At 37.8% G+C, this 18,272-nt stretch overlaps 1 protein-coding gene across 11 annotated transcripts in view; it reads left to right on the top strand.

Annotated features, from left to right (window-relative positions):
- tns1b (tensin 1b) overlaps positions 1-18,272 on the top strand; it is a 252,192-nt gene that overhangs the window by 8,936 nt on the left and 224,984 nt on the right. The window contains exon 1 of one of the 11 annotated variants that reach the window (XM_077215640.1): positions 14,081-14,263. The exons of 8 other annotated variants lie outside the window; for them this stretch is intronic. In XM_077215640.1, coding sequence (XP_077071755.1) covers positions 14,249-14,263 — 15 coding nt within the window. In that variant the 5' untranslated portion in view covers positions 14,081-14,248. Of the gene's footprint in view, positions 1-14,080; positions 14,264-18,272 lie in introns of those variants that run through there. 2 more of the 11 variants (XM_077215638.1, XM_077215629.1) reach the window with 2 other exon arrangements.

Here is an 18,272-nt window from a genome sequence, read left to right as displayed (position 1 = left end):
ATTTAGTGAATATGCATGTATAAGTCTTTGAAGATCTAACAACTGTTTTGTCTTCTGAAGTATGTAGTTTATAAAAATGTGTGTACCCTGTGTGATGGTCCGATAGTGCAAAGGATCCAAGATCGAGTGAGCAACTTTTAATCCTTGATTTCAAGGATGTTCAGTGTTGATTCAGTTCAATAACTGTGAATTTCATAAATTATTGAATGGCTTGCTTAGTTGGGGACACTTAATGTTCAGCATTATTATTGACTCGACTGCACTGACACTATTGGATAAGAACTGAACTGAACTGAGCTTGATGATGACATCACTGTTCTCTGCAGGTACTTTATAGCCTAATAAGCTGAATTGAACTCATTCCATAATTGATGAACTTTTTCACAGTTATTGAACCAAACTAAACTGATTTCAGCTGAATAATGACTGTTTTCTGTCCTTTTAGAGCTGTTTTACAGCAGATTTGAATTCTGTTTAACACTGTAAAGCTAATGTTACTTGATTCAACTTCATTTTGGCTATAATAACGCAGTTCTGCATAAACCGTGATGTTATCATCCAGCTCAGTTCAGTTCTCATCCAAGCCGCGTTTCCATTACCTTTTAAACTGCGCAAATTGAAATTGGCAAATCGAAAATACACCCAATGGAAATTTCGCAAAAACTCCCTTTTATCGCAAAAATGTTTTTACGCTCGCATGAGGTGGTTTTTCAGTAAATTCGAAAAATAAATATTTTGCAAAACTGCAATGGAAACAGTTTTTGTGCCTTTACAGGTCACCTGACGTAGAAGATGCGGTATGTTTGGAAAGAATACGAGACAGAGTTCTTTATTAAATTCATAAAAGACAAAAGAATTACAGGAATGCTGGATTCTAAACCTCAAAGAAATGCCACAATCAAGACCTCGAAGAAGATATGAGGGAGAAACACCTAGAAACAACTCATTTGTGCCGTTCAAGTACTATAAGGGTCTTTCCTTGCCATTAATGATTAGGTAACACGCATACATCTCCTTCGATTAATAATAATGGCCAGTGTAGTGGCTGGGATATACATAAACCTACAAACGTCCGTTGCCAAGATTTTTGGAATGAATTTTAGTCATTTTAGACTTTGAAGTTTTAGTCGCCTAACATTGGTTAATGGAAACGCCTTCATTTCGCAATAGTTTTTTGTCGACATTTAGGAAAAATCGTAAAAGTTTTGCACAAATCTGTAATGGAAACGCACCTAGTGTCAGTGCAGTCAAGTCATAATACTGCTGAATATTAAGTTTCCCCAACTAAGCAAGTTTGGTGACAGTGGCAAAGGAACCCAAACTCCATCTTTGACAGAAATGGGGAAAAATTGGTGATTTATAATCACCAATGTTTATAATCCATTATGCAGAATTTTTTTTGGTATCTTGTTAGGACAAGGATCTTTAAGTGGAATTGGAAAAATCCCTTACAACTCCCAGCTTTATATAGTTGTCACACACACGTGAGGATCCCAAAGAGATATCTGTGGTTTACTTTGGTGAGAAAAGACAACTTTTTATACTTTTATATGATAGAAATATTTTTTTTTACTTTGAGAATTACTGCTGAAGATTGAATAGATTCCAGCCGAACCAATGCTTTTCTTAAAGGAAAATTCTGATCCTCAATTAGTCAACATGTTTAACATGTTTCACTCTACTAGTTGCAAGTTCAAAAGCAGATAATAATAGGCATCTGATAGTGTTTGATTAAATTAGATCCTCTAAGGTGTAGCTGACTTTTAGATTACAGGATGACAAATATGTGCTAGAGTTACATGTGAGAGTGATGTTTAAGCTGCCATTGGAGTGTAAGTGAAGGGAATGCCAACACAAAGGACTGTACGCTTCAGATTACTTCATTCCTTCACTGAAGGCCTGTGTGAATGAGACCGATTTGAGGATATCGTTTTTCCAATTTCCCAATGTTCACGCTTGGCTTGAGCAGAAGGAAATTATAGGTTGCTTGACGTCAAAATCTTGACAATCTGCTGAAAACTGAGAAAGGGATTTGCTCATTATCGATTCAATTCACTTGAGAAAAAAATCTAGGGTTGGGAGTCAATCGATTAAAACTTTTAATCAAATATTACGTTATTCTGGTCAATTACACGATATTTGGTGAGAAAAGCCCCTCAAATTAAGATAATTTAAAATCATTAAACTGAGTGATTTCAAACTGAGGTTCGAGGACTCAATAAATAAGAATATTTTACAAATGTTTTTTGATCACATCATAATTTTTTATTTTTTATTTGTTAATTAGCCATGAAAGCACCTAAAGTCTTTATTGACTTTAGAGTACTGTTTGAATATTGTCAATACATTTTCTTTATTTCTAAATCATTGAACATAAATCTAGTACTGATTTTATTTTATTTTATTTGAATTATTTTTGTCAATATGCTAAATTGAAAGCCCTAAAAACTTTGTCGCAATTCAGGTTGGGGTTTGCAAGTCGATGCGGTATGAGTGAGGCACTACGTGCAGCAGAACTCAGGATGGTCAGATATTTCTTTCAGAGTCTGGCTTTCAGGACATTACAGACCCACTGATGCAGAAACCCCTTCACAAAGACTCTGTCAACAGAAGATAATGGAGTACAAAAGACTTTAATACAGTCACTTAAAGCTACTTTAATGCAGCTCGGGCATCGCTTTGAGGATGAAATGACAGTCCACATGATCGATTAAGGGGTTAAGGGCAACTGTATTTTTTTCCCCAGAGTTACGCTTGCATGCTCTCTTTGTTGGGAATAACAAGGCTTGTCTGACTTAAACACCTCTTTTGGCTCAAGCCTGTTGCATGGAATGGACAGAATGTAGATTCTACGCAGTCGCTTCCGTCCAGCTCTGTCTTTTTGTCTGTTGATGAATGTGTCTTTTATTCTTGATTTTTGTTGACACTTTCCTGCTGGAGGGATTTTCTTGTAGGCTTTCTAATACTTGGCAAAGAGCTGAATCAATCGCACTTGGCAACCTGGAACTCCTAGGAAGTCCTGCTCGTCTGCTTTTGTGGATTCTCAAAGGCCTGTGGGGTGATGGACAGGGAGCTATGCTCTCATAAAGCTCATCACATTTAGACCGATATGGCACATTGCTGATGTTAGGGATCACCCAGTTCTAGAGCCTTCTTGTTCTTGTAGAGGAGACGACTGTTGAGTCATGAGGTAATTAGAGGGAAGGGGTATGGCCATCCAGGTTGGTCTGCTGTGTTTTGTTTTTTTTTTACTCTGGGAGAGGGTTGTTTTTCTCAGGGATTATAATATATCCCTTGGTCTGACATGCTGCATTTACTTTGAATACGCACAGGAAGAAAGTTCCATTTATTTCTTTCCATTTCACGCCAAATGTTGTAACAAGCCAAGGCAGATATTTTAGTTGACTTGCACGGACTGTTTTTAAAGGACAGGCTTGCAGACTTCCATATTCTGTAAAAGAGGAAAGCGTGTACAGTGGAATTCTAGTGGAGTCCTAGTGGAGAAATACCAAAGAAGCGTGATAGAATCTTTTAGAATTTTGACTTTTCACATAACTGCTTTAAAATGCATATCGAAAGTGCAGAACAAGGCACATTTTTGAGTTACTGTGTATCAAGGAAACATTTTCATTTGTAATTTTTTTTTTTTTTAATTATTGTACATTTATATTTATTTGTGTGCATACACTACTGTTCAAAAGTTTGGGGTCGGTAAGATTTTTAATGTTTTTAAAAGAATTCTCTTCTGCTCACCAAGGCTGCATTTATTTGATTAAAAATACAAAACAAACCCAGAGATATTGTGAAATATTATTTCAATGTAAAAAAGCTGTTTTCTATGTGAATATAGTAAAGAGTAATTTATTCCTGTGATCAAAGCTACATTTTCAGTATCATTACTCCAGTCTTCAGTGTCACATGATCCTTCAGAAATCAGTATAATATGATTATTTAATGCTCAAGAAACATTTATGATTATCACAGTTGAAAACAGTTGTGTTGCTTCATATTTTTGTCAAACCTGTCAAAGTGTCCTTTTGAAGGATTCATTAAAAGAATAGTCTCATAAAAGTAATTTGTTAATGAATAGGGCTACTTGGTTGCACTGTACAGAAACTTGCACTAAACTTTGGGATTACCCAAACTGAATCAGGTTGCAGTACATGCAATGCAAAGGGAAAGCACAAGTGTGACACACCTCTGTAATTAACACACGTGTCATGTTGTCATCCTGATCTCTCTTTATAAGGCGAACATGTTGCTCTGATTGTAACATGAGCTGGAGCGTCTGTTTTCTCTGATAGCTGTGGGGAAATGTGTGAGGATATCTCACATTCACATAGCGGCAATTGTTTAGTGAACAAAGCAATGCATTGTTCATTGGTCATTTGTGAATCTCTAAGGTCATTGTAGTCTGTGTAATTATGTGCCTTGAGGAACTCAAAATAGCCCGATGAGGCACGGAATAAGATCATGCTCTTTGTGTTTGTGCTGTACTTGCCCCAGGCTTTACTTTTCACAGAAGAACTTGTGGGAATGTGGCCCTACTAGAGATGGGCATTCTGGTCATTTTGTCTACTTGAGTACAGATAAATCAACCATCCTTTTGCACTCTTTTTGTAATTGTACATAAACTTGGACTTTTGGGTTTGGAATTTATTTTTGTATAACTTGTTGCTTTCTTTTTCAGGGTGTCATGCCATGACTGTCATGTTTTTAAGAGGGCGTATATACTAAGGGTGTGTTCACACTTGGTATGTTTGGTTGGATTAAAACAAACCCTAGTGCGATTGCTCTGTTAGTGCAGTTTTGATTTGAATAAGTGGGAACGTTGCCATCTGAACCCTGGTGTGCACCAAACAAGTGGACCGAGACCCCTGAAAAGATGTGTCTTATCCGCTTCCAAACGAACTCTGGTGCAGTTCGACTGAAATATGAACGCTCAAGCAAACCTGTTTTTTTCTCTTCATAGTCGTGATGTTACCCCTCACAGGCATCAGAACCGCGTCTCCTCACAGCAGATCTTGGTTTGTGTGTGTGATGGAGGGATTCCTGCTGCTGTTCTCCTTTACGCATTTTATAAGCACTTCACGAGTTCTCAGCTGGTCAAAATACCATCATATTTCGGCTAGGCACATACAACGAGCGCATTTATCCCAGCAGCACACAGCGCTGTTTTAGTTGTTCGGTAAATTCCATCCCAAAATATGTAATAAAAGCAGACCAATCAGATTGTGAACAAATCCCTATGCCTTTAGGTCCGGTATCTTTATGTTGGATGTTAAAATGCCAATGTGAACGCTAAGATGACCAGGACTAAATGAAACTAAGCGAACTGAACAACAAGTGTGAACACAATAAAATAACTATAATATAGAAATGTTGTCTCTCAGTAGTTAAGAGTTAAAAAAGAAAGTCAAGAAATTCAGTTAATGCATTTTTATAAACTATAATTACAGTCACGTCAGAGTAGTACTGTGCTCAAAGTTCATATGAGTTCATACTTGAAATTTTGTAACACAGACCAACTGGAATTATGAAGATATGATCTGTGAAGAAAGCATTTGTTTTGATGCAGACATGTGCGTGGCTGTTGATGCCAGACAGACAAAGATTATTTGTGCTGTTTTATAGCACCTATTCAGGTGTGTTTTACACCTGCGTGCCTTTGATCTAACACTTCTATGAGTGATAAAAAGACTATACAAGTCTTCTGCACACCCACCTCGCTGCTGAGATGACAAACTCAAGTCTGCAACCAAAAGGTGGTGTGGCAGTACCTTATCATTCAGCAATTAATGTAGATCTCAATAAACATAAGCGTAATACAAATAATGCTGTCAAGACAATAATCTGATTGGAAATGACCTTTCACTTTACTCTGGTCCGTTAGCTATGAAAGCCTGTTTCTGCCTTAAAGCAACAAATACAATAGATGAAACACAATTCAATTTAAGAAATTAAATTTCATTTCATTTTTTGTTTTATTTTTCTGAAACAGACTTCCATAGTTTTTTTTTTCATGCTGGCATCGTTGGATTTATGTTGGTTTATTTTATATTATTTTCTTTATTTATTCTTATTCTGAAACACACTTTTAGAGTATTTTTTCTTGTTGGCTCTGTTGGGTTGTTAAAAAACAACAACAACCTTTTGTACCCTATTTGTCTATGTGATAATTGTTTTAGAGGCTTACACCTATTTTACAGAACCAGGAAAGAAAATGCCTCTGCACTCAATTGGATCGACAAATGCCTTGATCGTGGTTCTCTGTTCCTCTTTTAAAATGAATGCGCTGTCTACATCTTCTATAACAGACGTGATGGCTGAATCTACACATCTAAATTCTCCAGTGGAAGTCATTCTTTGTTGTAAAAGAATTCAACCCAAGCACTCTTTGGTGACATGGATGATTACTTTACTGTTGATCATCTGTCCATCATCGTATAAAGCCCGCCCTGACAATTTGATTGGTCTGAACAGCTCTGGTTCGGGGAGACTTGCTTCTGAATGGATCAAGTCCAGACCGAACTTCCCGACCTCAAATGTTGTGGGCGGGGCTAAGTTCGGCTGGCAAGTTTCGGTCACACGACCTTCATCAGGAGTCAGGAGTTGTGTGTTAATAAACATTCATTTTGAATTGCAAGTTACGATAGTGTGCGGGAGTTCCTTATCAACTTATATTTGCACAAAATGAAGCAAATGCACAAGTGAAGTTGATCTAAGTTACATGATACTAACTGCGTTGTACGTGAATTAAACCCAAAGAATTCAGAACGTTTTATTACAATAGTGTTTTCATTATAATGTTATGTACTGTATAAGACCGTCACAATCGCAATTATTAATATCGAGCATTGCTGTTTGAGTGCATGTGTCAAAGCTAAAGATGGTCACAGGTAAATGTCACAATTTATGCTGTAACAGCGCGCTAAAACACGGGCGAACAAAGAATTCACAAACTTCCTTTTACAATAGTGTTTTCAAAATTGAATGTAGCCAATATGACAGATGTGCGATGCACGTTGCACTTAACTTTATTTTCCTTGTCGGAGTGATTCCAAATTTCCAATCATATTTCTAGCAGTTCAAAAGCGCCCATCTGAAGTGTCTCAGCTGAAGGAAATAATCCATTATATATCAGCTTTAATATATCTGCAAAATATTCTTATCGGTCTGATAAACATAACATTAAAATTAATATGTATCGGCTGAAACCGATATGGTGGCCGATAGATCATGCATTCCTAATGTTAAGATTCATATCTGCATTTGTCTTATCAATGTAATTGTACTTTATAATTTCATGTAAGATTTGTAGGATTTACTGAAGGTCAGATCGGTTGACGGATGTATTGAACAGAGCTATCAGCGCTTGCTGTTATCTGTTCACAATCACTGAATGTCACCTTCAGCGAGACGCTCGTGTCTTTGAGCCAAACGTGTGATTGCCTTCAGAGAGGGACTTCAGGTTTACAGCAGATGAGGCTTTTGCTTTTGTATGGCAACTGCAAATAAGAGTATCGGCTGTTTTAATAGAACCTGTCAAGCAGAAGAGGCCTGTGTATCCATCACCAGCACCGAGACTGCAAATGCTCAATATTGGAGGATTAAAATGCTTTATGAAGTGTCTGAGTAGCAGCACTGTAATTATAATCTTGAATGCAGGAGATCTACTTTGCGAATTTCAGTAAACCGTGTGCGATGTTGAGTGCTTTCTTTGGTCTGAGAGGCCCATGGCATGTTTTCCATAGTGTTTTTTGTCATCTCCAGATGTACGGTGTATAGTGTTTATCTGATGTCTAGAGACTTCAAACGTCTCCTGCAATGAAGCAAAATAAACTGAGCTTCATTCCAGCTTTTTTGTGGTGCCACAGAAAGTCAAAACGCCTCTTTCTCTCTTTCATCTTTTTATTTTTTATTCACAGGTGACACTGTAACATTACGGTCATTCCTACTATGCAATATATTGTATGTGCTCATGTTATGCTATGTTATTTAATAAATTGGATACAATGTTCTTTGCACAATTTATACAGACTTTAGTTACATGTTTAACTTTAAGATAATCACAGAAACAAGTAATTTCAGAATATGATTAAGAAGATTAACTTTCCTCATGTAAGTTACATGCTTGCGTAGCCAGACCTTCAAACTAGCGGCAGATATCAGCTTTCACTGGCCAAGGACCGCCCATTATGATATCTGACTGACATGTGAAACAAACAATCCCAGATTGTTTTGTTCAGAATCAAAGGTCGATATCCCTATAATAACAGTCCAGCTTGTCGTGAAGTTCACACAGTCCATCCAGCGTTTAGTAGATTATAAGCGTTCGTCACAGCTGTAAACATGACGGCTTTCTTTTTCCATGAGGGGGTTTGGCGTCACGACGGCTTTGTTTCCTGGCAGACCGTTAAAGACCATGACACGCATGTTTCCCGGGAATCCTGTAGAATTCAACCAATCAGATGACGACTTCAAAACTCCTGAAGTTTTTCTAATTTTGTGTGCCTTGTACATCAGACGTTCAGCCAACGATCCGTGGGCGTGACGTCTGAGACTAGCTACATGCTAATGACTAACTATATTTCCATTTTTTTTAAGCTATTGTGTAAACAATCAAGTTATAATTCATAATGTTTTAGTGTTCAGAGATAACAGGTACTGCATAACAGGAATGACCCATACAATTTTTATTATTTCTGTCAACCAAAAGCATCAACAATCAGGCATTAACAGGCTGTGGCGTTCCTTGCTGTTGTTTCATTTATTGCAGGACCAAGCCAGGCTAAGTACTTCATCTTGTGTGTTTTAACACGCACGACTAGTTTGTGTGTGCTTGCCAGGCAGTAGCTGATGACGCTGAGGTGAGGAGTGACTGAGAAGCAGGTAGTGAAAACTGATGATTATGTTTTTTTGTTATCAGTGAATGACATCTGGCAGAAGTCACTCACTACACCTGACCACACAGTCAACATCACAGACCTGCAAGAGATATATATTTGATGTTTGTGTTTAAATATGTATTGGAATCACTTCCACCTTATAGTGTGTCAGTAAAGCCTTAATGGTTGTTCTTAAGACAATAAGACATTAGTCACTGGCCACAAGGTGGAGGTATTGTTAAAACAAAGCACAATCACCATTGTTGTGGTCAAGCTGTTGGTCAAGATTCCAGAGCCAGTGTGAGGGATTCCATTGAATGTCCCCGGATTGTATGGAATGACAGGTCTTATTTCACAATATACATACTAATATATAGCAAATATACTTGTATATAGTTATATATTTAGTATATACTAATGTACTAAAATACAGTAATATATACACATTTTATATAATTATTTTATATTAAAGAATGAATTAATAAATATAATACATTCCAATAGACTAAAATGTACTTATATACACTTTATAATTCTTTATACATTAGACAATTTAATAAATAATTATGAATTTATGATCATTTATATTATGATAGTACTACTACTACTTTTTTATTATTATGACAATGTTTATTATTATTATGTAGATGATAAATAAATGCTAATTAAATAATAATAGTTCTAAAATAATTCCGTCCGTCCGTCCGTGACCGTAGGATGGTAATTGCTCACACAGATCTTCACAGGAGGGGCCGAAATAACTAATCCCCTAAAGAGTTCACACGCTCCACGGCCTCTCCGTACCCATCTCATAGCTAACAAGACAAGGCAGCTTCCAAGACTTTGTTTGCCCCTCACCAAACAAACCTCAGTTTTCCAGCGCGAACCGACACAAAGCTAAGTAATCATGGACTGAATGCCCTCAATGAAAACAAATATTTACAAGCGCTTCCCGTTTGTCATCGCACTTTCTTAGAAAAAACGAGCACTGTTAGTTCACAGATAAATACATATTAATGACGCAGTTGCATCGCACGTTCTTCACACGTATAAACTCTGTTTACTGATGACTGACAGTGCAGGCTGTAATTGTCTCAGTGTTTCCCACAGCGTGTTTGGTGTGTGCGTTTTTAATTTGCTTTGGAAATTTTACTCTGCTTAAAGGTGAAGTCTGTTATTTCTGCTTCACTAGTCTCCCAAATACTGATCTGCCATTGGTCAGACTATTGGAACCGCAATTTTGTGCGTGACATATTGGGGCTTCAATTATTTCTTTATGTTTGTAACCATACTAACCAACAGGCTAATAGTTATGTCACATCTGGAAGATATTTAGTAAAAGCCACAAAACTTTTGACTTAATAGGGTTATCAATCCATCGAACACTATAGGAGGTTTACCAAAAAATTGACTTGATTGACATTTGGCTTGAAACGTCATCTTGTATTTATTTATTTATTAGTCCAGATTTAATTATCCACAAAGCTTTTGATTTATAGGAGGCTGACTGAAAAAAATATATTCATTCTAAAGCCACACATTTTTTGATTTCAAAAGGACTTTATTATAGGAGGTTGACTGAAAAAACATTCAACTCGAATCATTCGTTCGTTCATTTATTAATCTAAAGCCACAAATCAATCTGTCTGTCTTGTAACTGATGTATATAGTCATTATATTGGGGAAACTCCTCTTGAAATGTGAATAGAAGTGGACACAATACAGCAGATGCATAGAGCCTCAGCTGGCCACTAGTGATTGGTTCACTGTTGTTTGGCTTGTTTGTTATGTGGTGTGCTGGCGTCCCTCAGGAGCCAGTCTAGTGGCGTGTGGTCCTGCCCACATCACTTCCTGTACAGTTATGAGGAGGAGGACTGGGCCAGAGGTTACTATAGTTAGCTGCATCAGGTTGTTTTGCTGTCTAGCTGGAACATTTCCTGTGGGTGAGGACAGTGTGTTTCCTGTGCTGTGTATGTGTGGGGATTTTCTCAAGGTGCTCAGTCAGGACTCACGACACATTCACAGCTGACCAGCACCGGGGAACAGTCTGTTCTGAGAGAGAGCTTCTATTTATACCCTCCTTCACAGGACTTTTTTGAATTCAAGGCTTGTCAGGCATGCGCACACCATCACACACACAAACATATTTTGTAGTTAAAGATGACCTGTGTGATTTCTGTGCCGATAGTGCCACCAAACGAATCTGTCTGTCTGTCTATCCGTCTATCCGTCTATCCATCTATCCATCTATCTAGAAAAGTTCAAAGAAATCCTACTGTATGGCTTTGTGTGAAGAACAGACCGAAAGTTGATATTCACTAATAATCCCTACCCCCGGCAAAGCTTAGATTCAAAAACGGTGCATTGATGGTAACACCAGCATTGATGTCATTGACAGCAACCAGCTCAAATATGTGGAATGGAGAATGAAATTGGAGAGTTGCAGCAAAGGGGAAGATTTGCAATAAATAATTATACTTATTTTGTTCCTCGCCCAAAGTTATCATACGACATTTCACTGAGCATTCAGTCATCATAATTGGGAATTTGGGTAACTTTTCATCATTCTCTACTGGTAAACCATGAATCTAATAAGCAATCAACAAAGTTTGTGGATATAGCTTGAAAGCTTTAGCAATTAAAAACCATAAATCAATTTGTACAATAACAGTATGTTGGCTCATATAATGACACATAGATTGTGTGTGTGCTGGCGCAGATGAATTTAACTCGTCGAGGCAGGGGCTTGATGTTCTCTCCTCAGGGCACCATGTCACACAGCTTTCGCCAAATGAAAACATAGTCAATGCTCAAGGGGACAGTAAATCTACCTCCTTTAATGGAGGACGTGTTCATAGAATGTCCTGTGACAAGTCTGCCCACAGACGTGTTATTTGATACCTGTCGGTGCATAGAAAAGAGCAGCCTCTCCCTTATATCTCACCTCTATCTGTCTTTCTCACTTTAATTTAAACCTGAAAACAACAGGAGATGATGTTGAGGTGTTCAGGGCATTCATTAAAGCGGTCCCCCGCTGCTGGTTATGGGGTTGTGACCTGTCTGGCCTTTAAATTTCAAGTGGCTCTCACCCCTGACACATTCACCCCATGCTAATTCTGCTCATGGCAGTGAGGTTTGAAGAGCTAATGCATGCAGGCCTGGGCTCTGTGCTTAACCCCCTCCTACAGGCCAGCATTTTGCCATTTTGATGCCTGGGTACAGATTTATACATGTATCACCTTGGTAACCATGGGAAACCGTGACCATGTTAAGTGGCTTGGCTTGAAAGGCTCTACTTTACAGCAGTACTGACATACTGGAAAATACATTTCTGACCACTAGGGATGCAAAAATAGTAGTTTTTAATAGCAAGGATTACAAAATATGTGTGTGTATATACATGCATACATGCATACATTTATTTGATCTAAAACATAGCAAAAATAGTAATATTGGAATTTTTTTTTTTTTTTTTTTTTTTTACAATTTAAAACACTTGAATATATTTAAAAATGTAATTTATTCCTGTGGTGCAAAGCTGAATTTTGCTTCAGTCTTCAGTCACATGATCCTTTAGAAATCATTCTAATATGCTGATTTGATGCTCAAGAAACATTATTATTATCAACGTTGAAAACAGACTTTTTTTTCTCCAGGATTCTTTGATGAATAGAAAGTTTAAAAGAACAGTATTTATCTGAAATAGAAAGCTTTCGTAACATTATACACTACCTTTCAAAAGTTTGAGGTCAGATGCTTTTAAATTTTTTTGGAAGGAAATTAAAGAAATTAATACTTTTATTCAGCAAGGATGCATTAAATTGATTAAAATAAAAATAAGACGTTTATAATGCTACAAAACATTTTTATTTCAGATAAATGCTGTCCTTTTGAACTTTCTATTTATTAGGGGTGTGAACCTACACTGGTCTCACGGTTCGGTTCGATTACGATTATGTCATCGATTCAGTTCAATTCGATATCGCGATGCATCGCGGTGCACTGAATCAGCAATTTAAATTTTTACTCCAAAAGTGATGTGTGCGTGCGTTCGCCTGTTCGGGAAGTCGCACTGACAGAAACGGTGACATTCCAGTTTAAGTTTCAAGGGAGCAAAGCCTGTTTATGCCATTTAGTAAATGAAATTGTGTAAAATCAATTTTGTTGTAAAGAAATGTTCATTTAAAAGCAGCGCTCATTCATCAGTGTATAATGTTACCATAGAGATGCGCGCATCAACCGTCGCCGAGCCCGCTGTTGAAGGTAACGATCATCCATTTATAATCACACGTAACAACACAGAATAATTGTAATTTGACCATCGGATCGGATACTTAAATCAGCTCTATGTGTGCGTGACATGAGCGCGCACAGCTCGTGTCTTCTCCAGGTCTTGCTTACCAGGTTGTTCATTAGAGGCGAAATGTGCCCAGAATAGATGTAGGCTTTTAAAGTATTCAGAGCATTTTTAATTACTCGCACTCGCGTCTCGCCTCCTCTGCCATTGTATGCTACCGCGACAAAGCACACACGCGACAAATGACGTCAGAAAAGCGTCAGTATAACCGGTTATGGTCTTTTACTGAACCGGTACCGAATCGTCCTCGTCTGCATCGCGATGCATCGTAGAAACGATTAATTTCGACACCCCTACTATTTATCAAAGAATCCTGGAAAAAAAGTATTTTCACTAATTTTGGGGGAAAATTTACAGATTGAATTTAAACTTTAAAATGGATTACCTAGAGCTGAGAGTATCTCAGTTTTATTGAGTTGTGTTGTGACGGCAGCTAATTATATTTTACACACCTTGGCTTTTGACCTCGTGGAGTCAAACACACTGTGTTGATGAACTTGTAAATTAGGCCTCCTATTCTAATATTGTCATGGTTGATGGTCTGATCAGGCAGCTTGGAAACTTCTGTAAATGATCAACATGGATGTTAAGAGTCTTCTCTTTAACTGTAGCCCTGTGTGAGTCACCGGTTAATCTTTGACCTCGGAAAAAGCGTGAAGGAAAGAAAAACAGTGTTGGGCTCCTGGTACACTGCATGTTGTCCGACGATCGCACCCCCCCCCCCCCCCCCACCCCCCAGGAGAATCTCGCAGAAAAGTGTGTGCGAGAATGCATGTGTTTCCTTTCCATGGTTAACAATGCAGCTCAGGAAATATGTCAGAACAAAGGCCAGACATCCAGGCTCTTGTTCTCAGTGTGCATTGCTGAGGAGGCCTGGAATACACGCTCATAGGCAGAACCGTGACTGTATATGCATGAATCCAGTTCAGCTGTATGATAAAAGAGAGGCTTGGACTGGTTTACACCTGGAGGTTCTTAGACTGACGGGACAGAAGGCCGTGCGATGTCCCTCTGGACGGTGAGTTGCTTGTTGACCTCTCTATCTCTCCATATGGGCGACATGGAGCATTACAGACTCAAGACTAGTGAGAATTGATGTCAGAATGTGTAAAAAAAAGACATTTACTTTATACATAATAAACAGTGCTGTCCAAAATCTTTTTTTTTTTGTAATCCTGGAAATAATCAAGAAAATACATATTTAATAATCTGCACTATTTCTAGGTCACTTATCTCAAAAGTGATCACGTTAAACTTTTTATACAGATTATGAGATGTTATTGCAGACTGGGGTAATAACTCTGAAAAATCACAGGCAGAAATTACACTTTAAAACAGAAAACATAAAATATTACTCGTTTCACTGTATTTTCTGGTTAAATTAATGCAGCTTTAGTGAGTTAATGAAAGCTGCTGTATTAAATTAGAAACAAGGGTCTTACGAACATGGAAATGTTCGATATTTATTTATTGCTTTTGTCATGGAAACAAATAAAATCTTAAATCATGGAAACGCTTAGAAAGTTCTAGAGTCAGAATACATTTTCCTGGTTCTGCTCTTCTGTAAAATACTCCATTAGCTAGATATTGTTATTGTGTTCAAATTGACATTTGATTTGTGAGTGAACAGTGTTGTTTTTGTTAGTAATTGGTCAAAACGATTTACAGAATGGTCTGAATGATTCATTAGCAAATTTATCTGAATCAAAGGTATTTAAAAAAAATGTAGTTGTATTTTTATGTATATTATTAAGTGAAGTAGTGTAATAAAACTGAGTTTGAAATATGTTTTTAGACTAGGGTTGAAAAGTGGTAATGGTTCATGATGTGTTATTTCGGTATAGCCCGTAACATTACAAAACGAAGGCTACGAATGTGATAATACAGCTATTTAAATCACAGCCCCTCAGGCTGTGTTTTTCAGCTCTTGTCTTATCTGACTCTGAATCTGGGTTAGGAAAAACAAGATACAAAGTGTAACCAACACGGCTCCAAGTCCTGACATGTCAGTGAGGTTTGCTACAGGACAGGTAGAACAACAATCCAGTGACGATGTTCCTGTTTTCCACTACAACCACTGCAGCACCTCTTACAGATTGCCACAGTCTGGGATCATTGTTTGTCTTTTTTGCTGGAGGTCATGAGCGTTTCACAGTTTTCCTGTGCTGTCTAAATGTGTTTGTTTGTGAATGGGGTGACTCTGGTGTCAGCTTAAGATTGCCAAGTAACTCAAGTTGAATTAATGGTGCTTCTAGGATAAAATAATGGGTTTTCCATTCTTCATTAACATGTTATTGGTTTTGTTGTTGTTTTCTAGCACCTAGGTTTGAGTATATGTACCTGCAGAAATGACACCATAATAATCATGTCACTGCAAAATATTCTTCTAAGTAGAAGAAGTAAATGTAGAAGTAGCTTGAACAAAAGGTTTTTTAGTAGGAGTAGTCAAGAATACTCTAAATGTTGCTAACAAAGGTTGCTTTATTGACCTTATTTACTCAAATCCCAACTTTTCAAATTATGCTATCTAAATTATGTTTTGCAAGGTCCCAGCATGCATAGCACCTTGAAATAATAATGTGATAACTATTATTAAAAAATGATCATTGCTTTACATTTTACTGGCTTAATGGCATATAGTTTAGAGTTCCTATTTTTACTTAATTAAAATCGTTTGATCTCATTGTGTTTGACATTGCATTGAGGGATATGTGCATCATCGTGCAAATCTGGAGTTTAATATATTTACCTAGCGGGGTAATATGTTTGCCAGTTTTAAGAGGCCAATAATGCCCGTCATGTAGTGAGCATTGAAAATCAAACATAATGATAAAAGAACAAGGTTTGTAGCTCCTTGCCAATTCTATACATTGTAATTGCTGTGCAGTTTGAAGGACAAACAAAAACCTTTTACGTGGGTGGAAGGAACTTTAAACAACAGTCCTGTCATTAGGACTCTTCCTCACATTGTCTGCTTAGTCCATTAACATCAGTTGCCACCAGTCATGTTCGTTGGTCTGAGGAAATAAGCTGCCGATGTACAAAAGTTCACCAGCAAAGGTTAGAAGCACAGACCATAACAAAGAGTCAGATGACAGATCCATGAAAAGCTTGAGGGCTTTGACAGTGCTGGCAGGGCTTCGGCACAACTGTTTTGATGTATCTTGATTGCTTTGTGTTTTGATTGTCTCAAATTCCTGGTCACAGTTCCTGCAGGTCATTCAGTGGGTCTATTTAACCCTCAGGATGGTCTTTATGTGCACTTCACACTATAGGAGCCCACAAGTGAAGCGTGTCTGCACAAGTGAGGCATGTCTCCTCGGTCGGGTCCGGCTGGAGGTTCTTCCTATTAGTGACAGGCTTTATGGACACAGACTGTGGATCAAAACTACAGCTTCTTCTACACAGTCACTGGATGGTGTTGCTGAGGTAGTGGCCAAAACAGTGACCTTTGAAATTGCTCTTGGGAAAGAGGTTGTACGGCTTCTGTTTCCATATTGTGAGTCTTTAATGAGAATTGACGCAGAAATATTTTGGATCAACAATGATGCAATGGTCTTTTTAGTGGCTGGATTCTCTGAGTTACTCAAAAATATATTAATACGGCTGATTGATGAATTGGTTAAAGTCAAAATTTATATATTTTTCCTATTACCAACACGAATACAAAGATTTGTCCTATCCTTCATCCTAGACATCCTTATCTGTCACTGAGCCTTTTATTTGTTTCAGAACAGTGGAGTATTACGAGTATTATATGTATGGTATTAGACGGTAGATGTTTATTTTCTTCACTGCACTTTCTCTTGGATGCCTACACAGACGCAGTATTCTATCTCATAATGGCATTGATATGATATTTGTGTGTGTGATTCAAAGTCATCCATGGAGGTTATAGTGGGACGGGCTCTTCCCTCCCTCTCTCGGCTTAATGCTTCAGTCACGGGCCAAAACTCTCAGCCTCTGGCAGTGCGGCACACTGCAATGTTCCAGCTAGCAGAGTAATGGGATTAGCTATCTCTTACATAAAATGCTCCCCTGGCAGCCCTGCATGCCCCTCGGCCATTCATCAATGTGGAAAGACACAGCAGTTATGAATACAGTGGAACCAGAATGCACTAGAGAACAAACGCAGATCTCATTGCAGTGCAGTAAATGAGTTTAGAGCGCAACAGAGCGTTTATGTTTTCACAGGCATTACTGTATCGATGATCTTCAAACATTCTGATAAGAGTTCATTCTAATTTCAATAGGTATCTATTTTTGCCAAACATGATACGTTTTAAGAAATGTAAAGTTTGAAAATGTATAAACACTCAGCAGCATTGAAAGTTAAATCGATATGTGGTGTCATCGGTATATTTGCATACTGAATTTATTGGCTCTTTTTTTTGTACACATATTTACATACTGAATTGTGATTTGGTCTTTTATTTCTCATATCACATCAACATAACTCAAAATGCATGCTGTGGAGATATTAAAATAGGCAGAAATGAGTGTTCACTATTACATATCCATTATTGACTTGAACGATTAAAGACAAATACTAATATCAGCTGATAATCACTACTATAGCCAATATATTTTGCTTCCCTGACATGGTGAATGTTATAACAATAAAGCAGTGTGTGTTTGAATTTATACCCCAAGTATGTTGTGCAAGAAATGGTCAGCATCTTCTAACACCACACAGATTCCCATGAGGAACAGCCAGACCTCACAAAACAATGGATGGTGTTTGAATGAGGAATGAGAGAGACTTACTGCTTGAGTCCCTCAATGGCTTTTTACTGCTTCATTCCCTTTTTTCTTAATGGAGAGGATGTGCAAGCACAACCTTCATTAAATGCATAGATGATTACATAGCAGTCTGGGGGTCGAGCCTGCATGACCCCGTTATGCCCCTCTCTTTCAAGCATTGTCCCTGTGGGGCAATCCTCAGGAGCTGATTAGAAACTCTCCATTAGAAATAAGGACCACAACATGTCACAGCAGCAACCAAATCTGCTTTCAAAATGTGACAT

Source organism: Siphateles boraxobius, unplaced genomic scaffold, assembly GCF_051911475.1.
Source record: "Siphateles boraxobius isolate OS27281-9 unplaced genomic scaffold, OSU_SipBor_1 7, whole genome shotgun sequence".
Classification (NCBI taxonomy): domain Eukaryota; kingdom Metazoa; phylum Chordata; class Actinopteri; order Cypriniformes; family Leuciscidae; genus Siphateles; species Siphateles boraxobius.
Note: the sequence above shows the minus strand (reverse complement) of the source record. Positions and strands in the feature narration are given on the sequence as shown.